Raw genomic sequence first — 20498 nt, forward strand, 5'->3', positions numbered from 1 at the left:
TTATTGTAGAAAATTTAATAGCTGATATTTTGTTCACTCATAATTAGCAATTTTATTATATATTATTTTGATAAAACCTGAGTAACAAAGAGCATTTATTACATAAAATAAACTATTTCTCAGACTTCCACATCCCTCAATAGACATGTTTTACATTTAAAATAAAAAAAAGAATCATTGATAAATTGAATAATTTTATTATCATATTAGTCTTATAAAGTGCCAGATTAAAAAATGGAAAGATTATTGAAGGCACAATTTACATTATTTATTTTATCATAAAACAAAGCTGTATGTTAAGTTTTCTTTTTTAATGTCTGTATATTTTGTCATAAAAATTAAAATAAATATAAATCTTTACAGTTACCAAGATAAAAAAAAATAAAACATAAAGAAGTACTATAATAGTGGCACAACACAAAATATATATATATATATATATATATATATATATATATATATATAAAAAGAATAAAACTCAAAAGGTAATAAAAGTGCAAATAAATTTACATATGTTAATAGTTAACTCACAGCCTTTGATACAAATACATAGAAAAAAATTTTCTCTTTCTCTTCATGCAAGCTGACAAATATAAAAAAAAAAAATTAATGAAATCAAAGTATCTACATGTATTCACGCTTCATATATAATAAATACAGTGGAGACAAATTTAAATGAAGAAATAGGGGAGAAAAATTGGATCTATCAAACAAGCATTCTAAAATTCTTAAATTGATTTATAAAAAAAAAATTACAGAGAAAGTTAAAGTTTATTTATATCTATGCCTTATCAAAAAGAATAATGTATTGACAAATATATATTTTTCATCTTTATTTCATAATATATATACATTTATACGTAAAAATTATAATAACCATTATTATAATATTTTAAATTATAATAAAAATTATTATTATTAATTGGTAAAAATGCTTAATTTAATAATGTTTCATTATTAGTAATACGTAACAGTAATAATAATAACAATAATAATTATTATTATTGCCTGTTTCCAGCACAAAAACATACGGAAATATAAACACATACATACACATACACTCATGAAAACTGTATGATAACCTTAAATATATTAATAAAGGCAGCGGCAATAATATTAACCGATAAATAATATTCATTAAGACGTTGTTGCTATGGTAACAGAATTTTTTTTACAACAAAATCACGTAGAGAATTATTTATTTATCTAAATAATTAAAACCATTATCATCATAATTATTGTTGTTAACGTACGTCAGAATAATCCGGCTGCTTTTTTAAGGTTAGTTTGTTTCCATTCTGGTAACTCAGAGAATTGTTCTTTTGATATACCAAGAAGTTCCTAAAAATAAAAATAAAATACGTATTTCACATTTTATTTAATCAAACCACATTCTAAAACAATAAATAAATAAGTAAACGATAAGTAAAAACAATACAAAAATTTTATAATAAAAATATCTGTATTCATTATTTTTTGATTAGGGAGAAAGAAGGCTTTTCACAATTAGCCCATAAAACACAGACCAAATATTTTGTTTAGCCATCCGGATAAGAAACAAGAGTCTCCAGAAAAGCTCATTTAAAAGACTATCTCCTATCACATAAATATTAAGGACTCTGTAGGTCATCCCTGCCTCCTAAACAAAGATCCACCAGGGACCCATCCTCTCTAGCTAAGTAGGAGATCAGAATATCTTTACTAATGACTGCACGTTACTAATCATACAGTTCATATTTTTGGGCATTGAATAATGCTTATACTCTTGACATTCTAGCTGTATCTTCCACAAAAAGACCGTCTTTAACAGTCCAATTTTGTATCTTCAAAATGTGTTTGATTTTTTGAAGGAGCCTGTAGAAATTATATCGCATTATAAAAGTTAATATACATAAAAATAATATACATTAACTAAGATGACTAGCTTAGCAATTTTATTAAGAACTTGAAGTTGTTCAACAAATGTAAGGAAAAGGATTTCAAAAAAAATAGTTTAAATGATATACCTAAGGGAAAAAGACAACAGGAATTTTTTCACGATAATTTTCAGTATTCAATTACGGAAGAATATTAAAGTAGAATAATATAAAGCGCTAATGATGAATAGAAAGAAACAAACAAATGGAGAAAAAAATACATTTTAAGATCCTTATAACATCTCTACATTGTAAGTTAAAAAAGGATACTTCCTTTCCTTTACTTTAATTTGAATTGATAGTTTCATGATTGTACACTGAACTGTTTTTTTGCGATATAAATTTTCTAAATTATTAAACGTCTAAATGACCATTAACCAAACTAGATTCCAAAAATTAAAGCTGTAAATGTAATCAGAACTGTAATCATTACCCACATCTATTTATTACATTTTACCATAATACGATATAGAAATTATAAATACTTACATTTAAACAGTAAAGGAAATTGATAATCACCTCTTTTTGGAAGTTTTTACAGAAAGAAAAATAGAAACAATCTGTTTTATGAAAACATTAAAATCATTTGTCAAACTTAAATCATTAGTGCTTACATTTACAACGCAAAACAAATTAATATATCACAAGTCACTTTAACGTATAATCTAGTTGAGTGGAGAGTAATCAAATTATTATAGTGTATCCGATAATAAATCCTAAAATTAGAATTACAACTATCAGTACTTTAATATGTGGGATGCCTATTAAGTGAATGCTGATTTTCTACATGTTCAACCTATCTGGACTGCTAACATAGGTAGTAGACAATTTTTTAAATCTGAAATGCCATTTTCAAATAAAACTTTGCTTCAACGGGAAATGTATTTATATAGATGTTTTTATACTGTACTTTTGATCTCGGTTTTTTTAATAAAATTTTTGCAAATTGTATAGCACAAAACATATGTAAATTTAGGCATGTGTTAAACTAATTATAAAATTAACTTCTGAAAAGATCGATGGAAATACAATAATTATTCGAACATGAAATATGATGTAATTTATGATGAATATTTGTCTATTGCTATGGAACGGTTAGAGATAAACAGAACACGATTTTACAGAGGTTCTTTCTTTAAAATGATATGTGATCTTGCAGCTCATAAATAAAAATCAATATTAAAGTGAGTACAGGTAACAAATCTTTTTAGGAAGAAATAGTATTTTTTTCAAGGAACGATTATTGACAGTCAATAAGTTATATTCTATTAAACTTAATCTTTTTGATTTTTTTTGTAATTTATAAGATATATTTTTTTGACAGTAAAAATAAATAAATTTAGTTATTCAGTAGTTTAACCCTTGGAATTTTCCTGGCAGGTTTTACGAGTGGTTTGCTATGTTTAATGTGGTTAATTGAAACTCCACCAACAAAGAACGCTGATATTCACAGTCTAATATTCAAATCCATATAAAAGCAACTACCTTTACAAGGACTCGATTCTTAGAACTCTCGACTTTGAAAATTAGCTGATTTTGCAATTATGAGTTTAACTACTAGACTAACTTGGCGGCACAGTAACTTAACTGATTTCGCTTCCAGTATGTTTTTCTTATAACTTTGTTTAATAATTTTTTTAAATGACTTTTTTTAACAATAGGGTAAGTAAATTTTAATCTAGTTCTGATAATTTTTGTAAATTCTGATTCTTTTATTGGAAAATTTCTATTTAGTTTTTTTAATGCATACTGTATCTGTTTTTTATTAGTTGTAGGTATATTCTGAGTATCTTTTTAATTTTACTAGAACACATTTATTTTTTATTTTTTTTAGTATTTTCATTAAAAAAGATACAAGCCTTTTTAATTTTTAAATATTCTGGGTTTGACCTAATAATCATCAATCCAGATAATTGATGCTTACCTGTATATCTGTTCTACTGGCAGAGCAGATTAACTGATAACTATATAGTAACAATATAGTTTATTAGTAGTGTACTTAACATCCTAACCGTCAAACATTTAGGGGGTTGCTTGACTGAACAGACTGTTGGTTCACAAAGTTATGATAAGATAAGTTATATACCACTGGTCATGGACCTATAAAATCAGTAGGATTACCTACATTTTCATGAGGTAAACCCTTCGATTTTAAAAACAATTTTAACTGAACCAATAAATATGTTAATTAACAGAAATTACTGCATTTACCTGGAAATCCTGTGGTGACAGGTACATCTCAAGGCGAGTAGGATCAACGCCCTCAGGTAACGGTCGTTGTAAAAGCTGTGCAGTTGGATATGTAGAACGTGTCAGTCTTGCTAGCTCTTCTTCTACATTTAATAATTCTCCTGGCTTCCTACCATCCTAAATTAAGAAATAAATTATTACTGATAATTACATAAAATACTGTATGTATAGGTAATTAGTGTGAAGATGTGAAAAAACAAAAATTAAAGGAAAAACTTCCTAAAAAAAGGAAGATATAGAAATAGTTCATATGAGAATATTTGTAATTAATTTTTTTTATTAATGGAAAACAGAATATCGGTTACGTAAATATATTACTGCTATAGTAAATTAGAATAAAATAATGTTTTTAAAAAGTTAAAATTTTTAAGTCTGTTTTATATTTAATTAATTTTGCATTCTTTTCTTTCAACCAATGGGTTGTGAGTTTGAATCCTGGTCAGATATGGCATTTTTCATATTCTATAAAATTAAATTTCTATATTCCCATGTACAAGCTTCAAAGCTTCTGTGGTGAATTAATGAATTCATCCAGCAAAAAAAAAAAAAAGAAAAAATAATCCATTCAAAAGGAATGAATAGGTGAGAAGTCTGCATCTTGTAAAAAATAAGAGAAGAAACCGAGATGAACGACACAGATTGTTACTGAGAGTGAGCTAAGACTCTCTGTAGTGCAGGAATAAGTATTTTTTTTACCTAAGTTTCCTGGCTAATTTTATTGAGTTTTCACGCAAAAATTCTTTGAATATAAAAATAACATCAAGGTTTATAACAGTGCATTATAACAATCCAATACTGAGCAATTTTGAAAATAAAAAACCTACAGTCTGTGAAAACTTAATTTTTTGTTTAAAAACCAGTTATTTTACTTTGAATTTCATACAAAACATGTACAATAGGATCTCCAACATAAAATTCTTTATATATCATCAAAATCTATTAGTTTGGTGAAGGGTAAGGTTTTTGAAGAAAGAAAAAAGCATGGATTGCATCGAGAACCTCCTTTTTTACTATGTTACTATTCTATTATGTTACCTTTCTTATTATGTTACTATTTTTAAATAATACAAATAAATGTCATTATAATGATTAACAAAGTAATAAAATCTGATTAGTTCCACTGACAGATCCACTGAAGGTAACATGGTGTATTTTTTAAAAAGATAACAAGTAATATCTTTAAAATTTTTAAAAATTCAAAAATCAATAAAAAAATTATTTGAAATCAAATAAAATATGAGAAAGCGGTTTGGTCTCTCTTTTTATTTTTCTGATGCCAAAAAGGGAATTTCCCGGCTACCCTTCAATAATTCTTGTTTGAAGTTTTCCACAACTTATATAAATGGGGTCCCAAATTAAAATTTTGTCTAGGGTCCAGCAGAGGCTTAATCCAGTACTGATAGAGGTGGTCCCCAATTTATAAACATTTAAAATCTCTTTATTATTTTATTTTGCTATATTTAATGTTTTAAAACATGCTTTTTTTCAAATGTGTATTAAAAAAGTTCATAAATAAATTTTATCTTTATGAGTATAAATAAATATAAATAAACAAATTTTATTTATTTACTTTTTCAATAAAATAAAAAAAAACAGATGTTATATACCTTTACTCAGTGGGTTACTAGAAAAAATAACAAGATTATTTATTCTTCAACATTTTTGAGCAAAAATTAAGTAATATTAAGGTAAAATTACATAAATATCTACCTAATTTGGGTTGATCAACAAAAATTTTAAATATGCCCAAGAATTTGTTACATTGTGTTGTGGCTATGAAAATGAAGACATAAAACACTAAAGCAAGATTAGATTCCTCCTAAAGATTCCTAAAGATTTATCAACTATTTTGAAAAGCTGTATTTGTTTTTTTGCCTCTACAAAATTTACAATGTTGGATTATAACCTATTCTAAGAAACATTGTTTTAAAATAAAAATACTTATTCTATTTTTATTTTAAACAAAATTATCTAAAACAAAAAAAATCTTTAGCAGTTTACAAAAATAACCTTCATTTATTTAAAAAATTTAATTCTTTAAATCAAGGTAAAAGTGGCTTGCTGTGCTTGCAACTGCTAGAACAATTTTGACAAACTTAATATTACATTTTGTAAATAAGGCATTTATTTATATTTGCACATGTTACTTTTATTTTTTTGAAAAAAAACTATAAAATAAATTCCTAATTATAACTTACAGTAATGTTTATTTCTGCAATATCATCTCGATCAGTCCAAGTTGGGAAGAGATTGGTAAATTCTAATGGTTCAAGTCCAGCACAAGCAAGATACACTTGTGGTGTGCTATCTTCGCCATGTTTTAAACGCCACAATTCAAGAGCAACAGTCATGGCAGCTCTTCTTTCGGCTTGCCACCACACGATGTTTCTACCTGTACTTTGACTATTATTCAATGTTATACTGTTCATACTTGAATCATCATCTTCAGGATCACTGCTGTAAGATTCATCAGGCGGTACCCAGCCCTGCCACAACCATAATATATTTTCTGAATTTAACAGGAACAAGACTAAAAACAAAAAAAAATAAATAAAATCATTAATTTTAAAAAGTGATAACAGACACAAATACATGCTCTTTCTCTCATGTGCACACACACACACACTAAGATAAGTAAGTTTTGAAACGAAACGTCTATAGCAAGGGTAATATATTTGAGGGTATTATATGAAATTGGTAATGAGACTTGAAGTGAAATCTTAAAGTGAGACGAGGAGGTTAAAATAGGTACTTTTGTTTCACTGCAGTTAGTATATTCTTTGTATCACACAATTTAAATGTTCACGAGTCAGAGCCGCTATTTATCAACACTTAAATGATATTACAAATGTGATCACTTCTAATTTATAATTACCATTGAAACAAATTGAATATTTATCAGTTAAATCACCAATTGGTGAAATATGTTCTGCAAATAATATCAGTAGTAATTTACATCTCCCTAGCAACATCTTTCCCAGATCATACGTTTTCACTACAGAATATTGCTAGCACACACTGATGGTTCTATGCTCTTAGGTGAAGATTTAGACAAAATTCCTATGATTGTTGGTGGTACATCAATATTAGCTTTGCCAAGCTAGAAGCACAACAATTAATCTATTTACTTCAGGATAAAAATTGAAAATTAATAACTTTAACGAAGCAACTACAATTGATGGAGTATTTTCAAGATACCTTGAGTGATTTCAGTCAAGTGTTTAAATTATTTTTGGATATTACAAACCCCCGCTGTATCATTTTTCAAATTCTGAAGATACATAAAAGAAATAAAAGTTATTACCTACCATTATAAATAAAATGACTTTTCATTAATCATTTTTATTATTAATTCATAATACAATAGTCTTATATAACCTCTTACATCTCATATTCATTGTTTAGATGTTTCACTTCAACCGCATGACTACTCATGTATACAATTTTTTTATGCATCCAAATAAGCAATTTTTTCCAAAAGATTAATATTATGCAACAATTATTCCTTCCCTTGTATGGAATAATTATTAATATTAACAAAGAAAATGCTATACGGTTTCATCTGAAGTACAGTCTCTAAGAGTAACATTTTTTTTTTAGAATTCGTTTCTCGTTTTCCTGCGTAAGAATAATGTTAGTTTTATTTTCAGAATGGAAAATTTTTTTTTTCAATAAAAAATTTACATTCCAAGCTGTTTCTATAATTATAGTCTTATTTTTTGGTATTAATAACATTTTTCTTATTTCTTAGAATGAAATAATGATTTGGAACATACACCCCATTATTATTTAATAATAATTAGTGCAGATAATCCAGTCTAATTTATTCGAATACACCCCGCACTTTTTTTCTTGGAATTGCAGAGAAAAAATAAGGGTGCGGGGATTACTTGAAACATAGCCTTTAGCCAGAATAATTTCTGTAAAGCAAACGTTTTCTTAGAAGCACCTAAATTCAATCACATAAACAGAGTTACATTAGGCTTTCGTTTATCAATACCGGATGCCACTTATACAGAATACATCCTTAATTATTAACATCCTGTTCATATTATCGATAGGAACGAAGTTATGGTATTTTTATAAAACTGATTCATTCTGTATAGGCTGCATCCGGTTCTAATGACACTACAGTTACAGTATCAGTTACTCATTGTCGTCTTGTCTATTCGCCACAGTCATTATACTGTTTGTATATGTGGACGGTTATGTACATTTTATCTGTTTAGTTTATCTTGTAGTTTAATACAGTGATTTATTTTAATTACGGCATTAAAATAAGTACAAAAGGACAGAGTCTACGATATTTTACAGTAAATGAAAAACTGCGCGTTATAGAAGAGGCTGAAAAAATTGGAATTCAAAAAGGCAGGAAGAAAATTTGACATAGATGAAAGCTGCGTTTGAGACTAGCATAAGAAAAAACAAATTCTGGTGAAAGGCACTGGTAATAAAAGGCCTTTTCGTGGCTTAAAACCTAAAATACACAAACATAGAAAAAAAATTGTATGACTTTGTTATCAAAAAAAGGAAAAGCGGTTACGCTGTCACGACTGAAATGTGTCAATCATATGCTCGTGAAATCACTAAATCAATGAATAAAGTTGATTTTAAAGCAAGCCGTGGATGGATAACACGATTTTTTTGCACGAAATGATTTGTCAATAAGACGAAAGACGACCATTTTTCAACGACTTCCAGACGCTTATGAACAAAATATATTACATTTTCAGAAATACATAATAAACCTTACAAAAGATAAAGGCTATTTGCCTTCTCAAACAAGAAACTCTGATCAAACCCCCATATATTTTGAAATGCCATTTGACAAAACCGTAAACAAAAAAGGTGAAAAAAGTGTTACGATTCGCACTGGTGGTAATGAAAAACAAAGGTGTAATGTTATGCTTTGCATTACTTCTGATGGATCAAAATTACCTCCGTACATTGTTTTTAAAAGAAAAACTCTTCTTACCATACAGGTAAATGGAGTTATTATCCATTTATCTTCGTTATATTTATCGTTATATTTATTTATATTCCTGAGCACAGGAATCAGTCTGGATGGACAAAACCTTAATTTTAGATCGGATCAGGTGTGCACGTCTTCCCAAATCAGCTGATTTGGAAGTCGAGAGTTCCAGCGTTCAAGTCCTAGTAAAGCCAGCTATTTTTACACGGACTTGAATACTAGATCGTGGATACCGGTGTTCTTTGGTGGTTGGGTTTCAATTACCCACACATCTCAGGTATGGTCAAACTGAAAATGTACAAGACTACACTTCATTCACACTCATACATATCATCCTCTGAAGTATTATCTAAACGGTAGTTACCGGAGGCTAAACAGGAAAAAGAAAGGTGTGTATGGCAAAAACGATCAGGAGATTTACTTTAAAAAAAAATACCGGTATACTAGTAATGGATAGTTATCGGGGGCATACGACTAATAAAGTGAAAGACATTTTAAAAAAGGGTATGACAGACCAAGTAATAATTCCAGGCGGATTGAAATCTCTATTGCAACCATTAGATGTCTGCATTAATAAACCGTTCAAATCTGCATTAAAACAACTGTAAAATAAATGGATGAAATTTCTTTCTCATGCCTATAGGAAGAATCAAACGTCAGGATTTTAACCAGATTTGCGTTTGGATAAAAGATGCTTGGGAAGGTATTTCCACAAAATTAGTAAGGAAAAGTTTTAAAAAATGTGGAATATCTAATGAACTTGATGGTAGTGAAGACCTTTGGCAGAGTGACGTAGAGACTACCGGTAACTCTTTTTCTGTAGAAGAGTTACTGACTGAGTTAGTGTCTTGTCTGTCACTGTCAGACAGTGACAGTCATTAATTAAAAATAAAATCCCATATTAAAAAGTGTATTGAAATGATCCTTTTCAACATGATACTTTCTTTTCGTTTTACTGGTCTGCTGATTCTGAACTAAACTAGTACTTAAAGTAATTAATTATTAATGCAATATTTATATTCTAATTTAAATGAAAGAATTAAATGCTTTACTTTCTGAATATTTTCGTATTCTTTTATCATATCTGCACTTAAAAGTACCGGTATAAACTTGATTTTTTTTTATTTTCGGTCCGGAAAATCAAGGTGTGGGGCTTATTCGGGGGCGGGGGGTACTTGAATAAATATGGTAATCAATCTGAAATTCTATGCAAATATAATCACCAGCTTTCTTAATCCTTTCATTGGTTTACTCTGACTGAGGGATCACCTTTTCAATGATTAATTCTATTTTAGTCTATGGCTGCTAAGTTTTTCTCCCTTTATTGCAGAACTTATTTTTTTTTTATAAAATAAAAATAATTACCTCATCACTGCTTATGAAGTACGACTTCCAAACAACATCTGTTTGTAGGCAAAGTTGTCTTTGTATTTAAATTCTTATTGTACATGTATTTTACATTTAAAAAGATTGATTATTTTCTTGTTTTGAATGTGGCAAATAAATATTTTAATTTGCATTAATTTAATTTTTAGATATTTATATGTGTGAAATAGGTATAATTTTCAAAAAAATTATATTTCTGTTTGCGTGCTATAACATTTTCACTACAATTTTTGTTTCCTTTGAAATTAGTTCCTTATTTTGAAAAATTTGGTTATGATGTAAGTTTTACATATAGGATTGCAATAGTTTATAACCATCAGTGAATAGTTTAAAACCAACAGTGTATAACCATCAGAAATTAAATGATAGGATAATAAAAAGATCACTAAGTAATTTTTCATTTAAAAAAATCATCCATTCAAATTATTTGGATGACGTTGCAACAAGACTACCTACCTGAGGAATTTACTTTACAAAATAAAGTAAAAAAGAAATCATTGGAAGTATCTTGATTTAGTAAATATGCGTAACCATACAGACTAGAATAATACATAAATTTGTTCATGTAATAAAATTGAGAACCTCCTCCCTTTAATGAAGTTGGTTAAAAGGTTTTAATAATTTCATAAAAAAAAACTTAGATGAAAAACTGAATTCTTTATCTTCAAGATAAAACAATAATAGATAAAATATTATAGAATACCTGGTTGTTGTGCTGAGTATAGATCTTCTTGAGAATAAGGGAACGGGCAATCCAATGTCGGATGGCTGCACGGAGGAATTACAGGTGTTGATATAAACTGTCCTAACATACTAGATAAATGGAAAAGCCGTGGTGTCCAGCTATATAATGATTCACAATTCAAAAGCGATACATATAAATGCCTCTTGCAACCACCTAAACCTAAAAACAAATAAAATGAGCACAATTAAAACAAATATTTCAATAAATGTTTTAATATGGACCAATAGTTAACTGAATATAAAAATCTTAGCGAAGAAAAACTATTAAAAACATTTGCCTGAGTACATCAGACTAACAGTGGCATGAAACTGTCAAATTTAATTAATAAAATTTAAAATATTACCTTCAAAGAATTCTTTTGGCTCAGATCCTTCGTGTACTTCATGGAAACCGATCTCATCAAAATGTCCAAGTCCAAAATCAGCCATATCACCACTAGTAAGTTTATCCACAGCATCAGATGCCACCTGAATGGAAAAACACATTTCATTTTAGTAATAGAGTAAACTGGATCAGGTAACGTTATAAAATATCAAAGAAAATAGACTGTTATATATTACAAAAAAAATGTACAAATTATTAGACTGACTGCATGTATAAAAGGTTACTTAAAATAATTAATTAACCAATTGAAGAAAAGCAGAAAAATTACTTAAATCCTGCTTTTTACTTAATTTACTATCCTGCTTTTTAATTAATATATTTGGCAAAGTATTATAATTAATGCCAATATATCTGCTGTATGTCAATATTTTGCAGCATGTGAAAAATCCAAAGATTTTCACAATTCAAGATTTTCGATGTGAAAGGCAAAGGAATTTGGCCATGAAGGTTTGCATCTTCAAATATCTTCATGTATTTTAATTACTGATTTCCCTTACATCTATGTTAAGACTCTACTAACCTTTTTTATAGGAAAGATAATTGACCTTTGAAACATGTATTAAGTTCATTTATCACGTATTTCATTTAAATATTTGCTTGCCAGATGATTACCGCTAGGCTTCCTATGTGAGAAATTGATAATTTAAATCGATTACATTTCAATGTTAGTAGCTAATAGCTCTGGAGGGGTCTAATTAACAACACTACTGCATGATGATCTATAAATGTAAAAAGCTATAGGTATACTCATTATATAGGAACAAGGGGTTACGCCGCACCCCTTGTTCCTATCTTGGGCCTCAAATCAAGAATTGTGCACTAGATTTCTGGAGACTTCTAGAATAACTCACTGTGGCAGATTTCTTCAGCCAAGTTGTCAATTATTGATTGTCATTTATTCAAACAGAAATATATTTCTATTTGAGAATACAAAGATTCTAAGAGCTGACCCAGATTTTATCAGTATTCATCTATGAATACTGGAAAAACTGATCGATAAAACTGTATGAATTAATATTCTTTAACATTAATCAATTCAAAAATAAGCATTATTTAGTGAGTTAGTTTTATGAGGAGACCGTAAAAATTATACCAAAATATTGTAAAATTTTAAGGGAGAAAATAAATAAAATTATACTATAAAAACTATAAAAGATTGATGACAAATTTTTTTTTGCATATAGATTTACCTGTCTAGTATGAGGTAGAGTTTTAGCACCATGCCATAAGTAAACACAGCCAGTTGAAACATGCACCAATAAAAATGAAGTTCGTGATCTGAGAGATCTATTACTACATGCCACTTCAATCAACACTGCTTCATCTGATTCCTCTCCTTTACATATATACAACCTCCAATCACCTGTTAATTACAATAATGAATTAATTTTACACTATCATTGTATAAAAAAAACTTTATATTTTTATCATTGATTAGAGCTTAGTCATAAGAAAAAAAAAATATTTTACAAAAAGCCAAAATGTGCAAATCTAAAATGTAATAATAAAATATTATGATAATAAATCTATCAAATACTGAAAACATCTAAAAAACTGACTGTTGTAATTATCAACTAAGCTATAAAAAGTTCCATTGAAAACAGTACAATCCTTAATGTTTGTTTAAATTTTTTTTTTAAATAAACCTTTTTTATAACAATTTTTTGGTCATACAATTAAGAAAAGTTCCTCTTCTGTAATTTATGAAAATTGTTTGACAGAAAATCATTCAGCGACATATTAAAACTAATACCTATTACCTGTAGTAATTATTTAGTTCATATTTTATGAATTTGAATTACATAAAAGTCAGTATATATGGTCATACAATAATATAAACGGATTACTATTGTACTGAATTAAAGAAAAAAAATTGCTAATATAAATAACAAAATATGTGATCAAAACAGGACTGTCCCAAGGTGATGGGCTCTCACCGCCATTATTCAACTATGCTCTAGAAATAGTAATGAGAGAATAGCTCAAAAAATGGCTCCAAAGACAAAAATTGGCAGAAAAATCAAAACAACAGTCTTGCTTTCGTCGATGACTTGGCACTGCTAGCAAACAACATCGATGAAAATAAATCACAGTTATTAGAATTTCAAAACGTTGCAAATAAAACTGGCCTGAAAATATCATTCAAAAAGACAGAAAATTATGCCCCCAAAACCAACACAATTAAAAGAAGTAAATATAAACAGTAATAAAATCAAAATAGTAACCCAATTTAAATATCTTGGAGAAATAACATACCACCTAAATGAAAAATCTCAATCCAAATAGTTAGAAACAAACTAGCTAAAGCTCAATAATTAACCAGGTACATTTACAATAAAAAATGCCTACCAATAAATGTAAAAATATGACAGTACAACACAGTTACAAAACCAGAAGCCTCTTATGCAGCAGAAACAATTTTTCACCTGAATGAACAATCAAAGACAGATAGATTCCAGAAAATCAAAAGAAGAATTGCAAGATCCTGCAGCAATAAAAAATACCAGAAAGATGGGCAGTGGTGGATCGTGCCCAACAAAGTCTTGTACAAAGAGTTAGAACCCACCACTAATACCATGCTTAAGAGGAGACTAGGATTCTTTGGACATATCATGAGACTCAAGATTCAAGACTTCTGAAACAGCTAGTACAGTAAAATTTTGACTTGAAAAACACCAAGACACAATGCAGATGGATCAGAGAAATAAGAGGTTCTGAAGGAAATTGGACTTACACCAGAAGACACTACAGATAAAATAAAATTAAACAAGAAACTCAAGAACGAAATACTAGTTTCACATTCAAATGAAAAAACTCACAACAGAAACATTTTCAACACTAGAAAGGACAAAAATATTGGAACATATGAAAAAGTACTGGAATGACTGCAAGGTCCAAACAGTCCCATCGACGAGACTTGGATAATGGACTGACTACAGTGATCCTATGTGGTCACTGTCACTGGTAATAGGATGTTGATATTAATATTAATAACAAAAAACTATGTAGGCTGATAAACACTATTTAACTGTGAGCAGTCAATGAGTTGGATGTATGGACTTTTTATTAGTTCTGAATACTTTCACATATGATCGTTGCTTATATAAATAGTTTCATATAATTTTCTGCACTATTCTCATGTACAAAGTATTATTAATAAAGTATGGGAATCTTGAAATAACTTTTCAACACAAAAAAATTTAATTTGGCAAATACTCCCATCTCAGAAATTTTAATTTTAACGTAAAGGGTTGTGACAAATCATCTTAAAGAGAACTGAAAAACAAACATTTTGATGTAGTAAAACTTTGGGTTACAACAACCCTAATCAAAATGACACCCATTTAATGTTTTTCATACAGGTAAAAAATGGATCAAAAGTATCTCTTAAATAACTGCTTAATAGTGGAATTCTAACAAAAGAAATTAAAAAATGCTCCTACTCCCACTTACAGTTCCATATACTCTGAAACTTACAATATAATGCTCTTTTAATATAAAATGATTTATACAGTAAAATAATATCACAACAAATATCAGAATATCGCATTTTATTTAACTGAAATTCCAGTTCTTGAGTTACAATGACCTGAACCGAGCTTATCTCAAATATCAGCATTCAATATTATGCAAAAGTATGAAAAAAGTGAAATAAAACTAAGCAGAGAGTTACTTCAATTTATTATTAACTCTCTGTATCCGATACAAACCAAGTGAAATGGGCTGTACATTCAGAGCAGGAATATGAAGTAGACTATAAATCTGATACCACAGAAGTATGAACTAACATTAACTAAATATATATTTTGAATAAAAATATAAAACATTATTTCACATATTACTGCTATTACTACCTGTAGACATGTGACATTACACATCTGTCCTACCTAACTGTTGTATTGCATTGTCCACCATTAGTATGTGCTACACTAATAGTTTGCTAGCAGTTGTAATGAGCCATGAAAGAGTCTGAAATCCCCAACACCAAGCAAACAAATATGTTACATAAATAACTAATAAAAAACTTCTACCTCATAAATTTTAATAATTGCTGTTAATAATTCATACAAACAAAGCGATGGTATTTTACTTACTGGGATTTCTTGCTTGTCCTTTCTTTCCCCGATGAATAACAGCAGTGCCTCCAAAGAGTGAAAGAAAAGCAGGAGGCTCAGTGCCTTGTGGTATTCGTACCTGCGGTCCTCTCTCGCTATCAAGCTGAACAGTGATTAATGCAGCCGCACCTTGGTCATTAACTGTAGCACCTGAACCTTGCCAGATGAAGTAAGCACAACGGTCACGACCAACTGTTGCATGTTTTGATGGCTGACCGCTCAATTCACGGCCTGAAATTGATTAAAGTAGGTTAGTACCAAGCTGTTTCAGATTATCCAATGTTAAAAAAAAAAAAAGAAAATACAACGGTGAAGCACTTGAATTAAAAGTAAAGGAAAGTTAAAAATCTAAAAGAAAATTAGATTAAATCCATGATATAAAAAACACCTTTTATTTGTTTGAACTTAAATAATAATTACCAAAAAATATAATCTTTTAACTATTTCAACATGAACAAAGTAACATGAAAAAGTATTAAAACAGACAATAAACAACATTAATATAGTAATCTCTATTTTAAATCAAAATCTTTAACAATCCTATGATCAAAAACGTAATTTGGTGCAATGTGGAAGACAGATGTTTTTTAGTGATACAATATTAATGATAGGAGAAAATCAATTACATAAATCACACTACTGCGAATTTAATCGAAATGATATTATCAAAACTGAAATTATAAATTATGTATATTATTAACAGTTTACATTCACAATATACTTGTTATAAAAACCCACCATATTATAATATACAAATAAAACATTCATGGATCAAAAAAAAAAAAAAAACACATAATAAATGGAGAGAGTGGAACCATAAAGGAAAATCATAATAATACAATATTGATACAGATGGATTATACAGCTGAAAATATAAGATTTAATTCAAAATGAAATGGTTTCAAAAACTTGTTTAACATATTTAATGTTAAAAATTAATTTATTTTTTCATAATTGTAAAATAAACCAACAAAAATTATTGTACTAGTACCAGTACAAAAAGTTTTGACAAGAAGTGGTTCTGAAATGCATCAAGTGATAAAAGAATGAAACTAAGAAAGGTAAGCAGTACTCAAAATAGAAACTATAGTGATCTCAGCAGAAAAGATAGTATTAATTATTATCTTAACAACAACAATTTTAAATCGATAAACGTTTTAAAAAAAAATGTATTTTGGTACTGCTTGTGATAACTTCACATATTGTATTGTAATGAAGCTGTAAAACTTAAAAATTCCAGTGAAATTTTTCAGTGATTAAAAATTTAAACAGTTTCATATAATTTTTTTGATATGGTTATAATTACAATTTTATATGGTCATACTTATAATTATAAGATTAAAATTTTCAAAATAATATTTCATTTCTTTTGAGCTAATATACATTAAAAAAAAGAACAAAGAAATTTCTGTGAGTTTTGTTCGTTTGTTGTAAAAAATGTTACACAATACAAAAAGAACAAGAAATTAATCACCAAATACACCTGTCACTGCAACATCAGAATAAAATTGAAAGAGATGAATAGGAAAATCCAAGCGTTTCTTTTACGAATATTGAATATGGCAGTTTATACCCTACTACGCGAATTCCAAGTCTGATATCTAATATATAAATAAATTTAAAGATTTTCACTAAAGGATATTTGACGAATGAAATATTTACTGTGCACAAAGTACATAATACCAATTCTATAAGCTCTAATTCTATAAGTACATAATTCATAATTCTATAAGCTCTTATTTATTGACAGATGGAAATGGACAAGTGTTGAGCGGTAAATTTTATTATGATGAGGTGCTCACTAAAACATATATATAGTTGAAAAGGTTTTACTTAAAAATTATATCAGTAATGCGGCAAGGATTTGATAGTAATCACAATAGTTGAATAAATAAGGAACGTTTGGTCCGATGAAAAATAATTTACAGATGAAATTTCTCTATTAAATATTATTGATAATCATAGAGTATGTTATTGCAAAATATGAAAATAATCATAATTATTTTCATTTTGCTTTATTTTTCCGACCTCTTTTTCATTTATATTCTATTACTTTCTGCTAATACTAATAAACATCAATCGATGTTTTCAAAATGTAATGTTGTAAATGACATCATTACACGAATCATTTCTGCTAGTTGATAAAATTATGTGTCAGTTTTCAGTTTTAATTCAAATTATTCCCTCATCAAATTAAATTAATGAATTGTTGATTCCCTTTCTTTTTTTATAGTCAGATTAAAATCATCACATAAAATGATTGGTGTTCTGTCATAATCCCACATTTTTATTACATTTATATTTTTCACAATTTTTGATGTATAAGCAAGCAACAAATTAAACCTTGAAAAATCTGCAATTCTTTTAAACTAATTTTAAATTTATCTTCACTAATTGCTAAGAAATGTTGCTGTACAATGGGGCAGCAATTATTCAACAGGCACATCTGTTAGGGTGGTGAAGAACTCGTGTAAAAAAAAAAAGAAAAGAGCTCCTGCCATACATTCTTTACCCTTCTCATAACAGCTAAACTTGTCATTTAACAGCCAAACACAATCAAAATTGAGTTAATTTTGTTTTAAACTATCTTTCTTGTCCTTGATGTTAGTTAATTTGAAGTTTAGTTACATCTTTTAAGTACATTGTAATTTTAAACCAAATCTTGTAGAGACAACATTTTCTGGAGGTGAAATTTTTGGTGTGAAACAAAATTATATTCTTTCACAGACAGGTAAATAGTGTGTGTGAATAAAATTAAGAGAAAAACCTAAAGTTTATTTTGAATTCTGTTTATTTACAAAATTTGACAATTCAATCAGGAGACAATGGATTGAAAGTGCCGCGCATCAGTTCTTTTCAATTTGCTTCTGAACCCATTTTTAACCCCCCTGCTCAGCCCATTGGAAGGTTACCAGAAATTTTCAAGCTTTCTGAGGTTTTTAAGGCTTTCCCTGGTATAAAATTTGAAGTTTTTAGGATGTCTAAAGTCCTGTTACACTTTTAAAAAAATTGTGCATTGCTTTCTTCTGACACTTTTTAATATAATCCATAAGAGACCTTTTCACTAGAATTCTTAAGGTATTAAGAATACAATAAGAACAAAAAAGCGGTATCCTATGCTAAACATTAGCTTATGAAAAAAAAAACATCTGTTTCAATAACTGCACTTTCGTATTTACCCATTACAATTCTAGAATAACTTCAGACAGTAAGCTATATTTAATTAACATGAATATTTAATCATATTAGATTGATAATAGTAATTATTCAACAAGACAATAATAAAAAACTTCACTTTCCTCATTCCCATGATGAATTCTAAAAAGTGCATGAAACAAAATAGTCCTCTCTCACATTTGCTGTTCATCATTGTGTTGGATGATATATACCAAGGACGGTAACCTCCATATAAAAAATTATAATGTCTTAAGAGGGAATAATGAAACCGATTGCGTTTACAGATAACCTGATGTATGGGAAAATTTAGAAAGAGATTAATGACAGATGAACAGCTGATTGTGTGGAGAAAAACTTTAGATCAATACAGAATAAGATTTAATGTATAGAAGTGTGCAGTGGTAATCAAACAGAAGGAAGAATCTACCAGTAAGTGGAATGATGGTCAGATAATATTTAAAGAAGGTGGTGGTGCTCTTTAATTGTTCTAGATAAATAATAGAGAAGAGTGCAGGAAGTAAAAAAGAAACACCACAAAGTCTGCACAAGTACATTTATTTTTAACAAGTGCGGAGAGCCTGCTTTGAAGTTGGGATGCCTCAGAATCCCAGAAATATAACAACATAATATACGGTATACATTCTGATACTTACAGGTGCAGCAGAGGTATAGGTTTTGAAAGCAATGGATACCAGTGAAGTACAGACTTGTGAAATTTGGTTTTTAAGAAGTAATGTGGGAATTACAAATATGGAAATAGTAAAAAAAGTACTATCAGAAATACAGCTAAGGAGGAACCATTGCAAGAGAAAAATAGGGTTGGAATGTAGAGAATGAACAAAGCGAGGATAACTGAGCAAATGCAAGAGATGTAAGGTGTTGGGAAGGAAACCACAGAGAAGGCTGAGAAATAGATGATTGGCGTGTGTTCAGAATTATGGAAGGAGAAGTCTGTGGAACAGAGGTGGTGACAGGGTCGGAAGAAACGAAGAGGTATATGTTTCATGCAGACTTTGCTAGCAACTAGAAATTGTAGATGATAACAATTTAAAGGTTATTAAACAAAATTTTCAATTACATTAGAAAGTTTAGTAATTTATAAATACTATATAAAGTTCTGATAATCTAATTTTGAATTGATACATTTTATTTTAATTATATGTCTTACGAGTTCACTCACCAGTTACAGTTAGATTATATGACCATCGCACTACATAACTATCATCTGAATAGAATTGTCCTCTACTGTCTTCTGGTAACTCTGTACTACTGAATTCCTCAATGTGCCATACTTTAACACTTTGAGTAGTAACTTCATAGTGTCGTCTTGTCTGAAATTGAAAAAAGTATATCAAATTTAAATAATTGTAACATTTTAGAAATAAATTACAACTAGATAAAAAACACATACTAACTATTCATAATCTTTTATACATTTCCAAATATTAAATAACTTACTTTTAAATCAGGGCTATTTCATATCAAATCAGCAGATACAAACTTAAATGGTTTAAAGTGAAATTTATTTTTTTTCACCGAGTATTAATCCATTT

The 20498-nt window shown here is 28.5% G+C and overlaps 1 protein-coding gene across 1 annotated transcript in view; it reads right to left on the reverse strand.

Moving 5' to 3' along the window:
* Positions 1–456: 456 nt before the first annotated feature.
* The window catches only part of LOC142327040 (uncharacterized), a 520738-nt gene continuing 500696 nt past the window's right edge, over positions 457–20498 (reverse strand). Inside the window, exons 26-33 of the mRNA XM_075369808.1 lie at positions 20126–20276; positions 15748–15999; positions 12844–13016; positions 11613–11736; positions 11228–11428; positions 6365–6696; positions 4128–4283; positions 457–1341 (exon numbers count right to left, since the gene is read on the reverse strand). Of these exons, the coding sequence (XP_075225923.1) occupies positions 1255–1341; positions 4128–4283; positions 6365–6696; positions 11228–11428; positions 11613–11736; positions 12844–13016; positions 15748–15999; positions 20126–20276 (1476 nt within the window). The 3' untranslated portion in view covers positions 457–1254. The remainder of the gene's footprint in view (positions 1342–4127; positions 4284–6364; positions 6697–11227; positions 11429–11612; positions 11737–12843; positions 13017–15747; positions 16000–20125; positions 20277–20498) is intronic.

Source organism: Lycorma delicatula, chromosome 6 (assembly GCF_047948215.1).
Source record: "Lycorma delicatula isolate Av1 chromosome 6, ASM4794821v1, whole genome shotgun sequence".
NCBI lineage: Eukaryota > Metazoa > Arthropoda > Insecta > Hemiptera > Fulgoridae > Lycorma > Lycorma delicatula.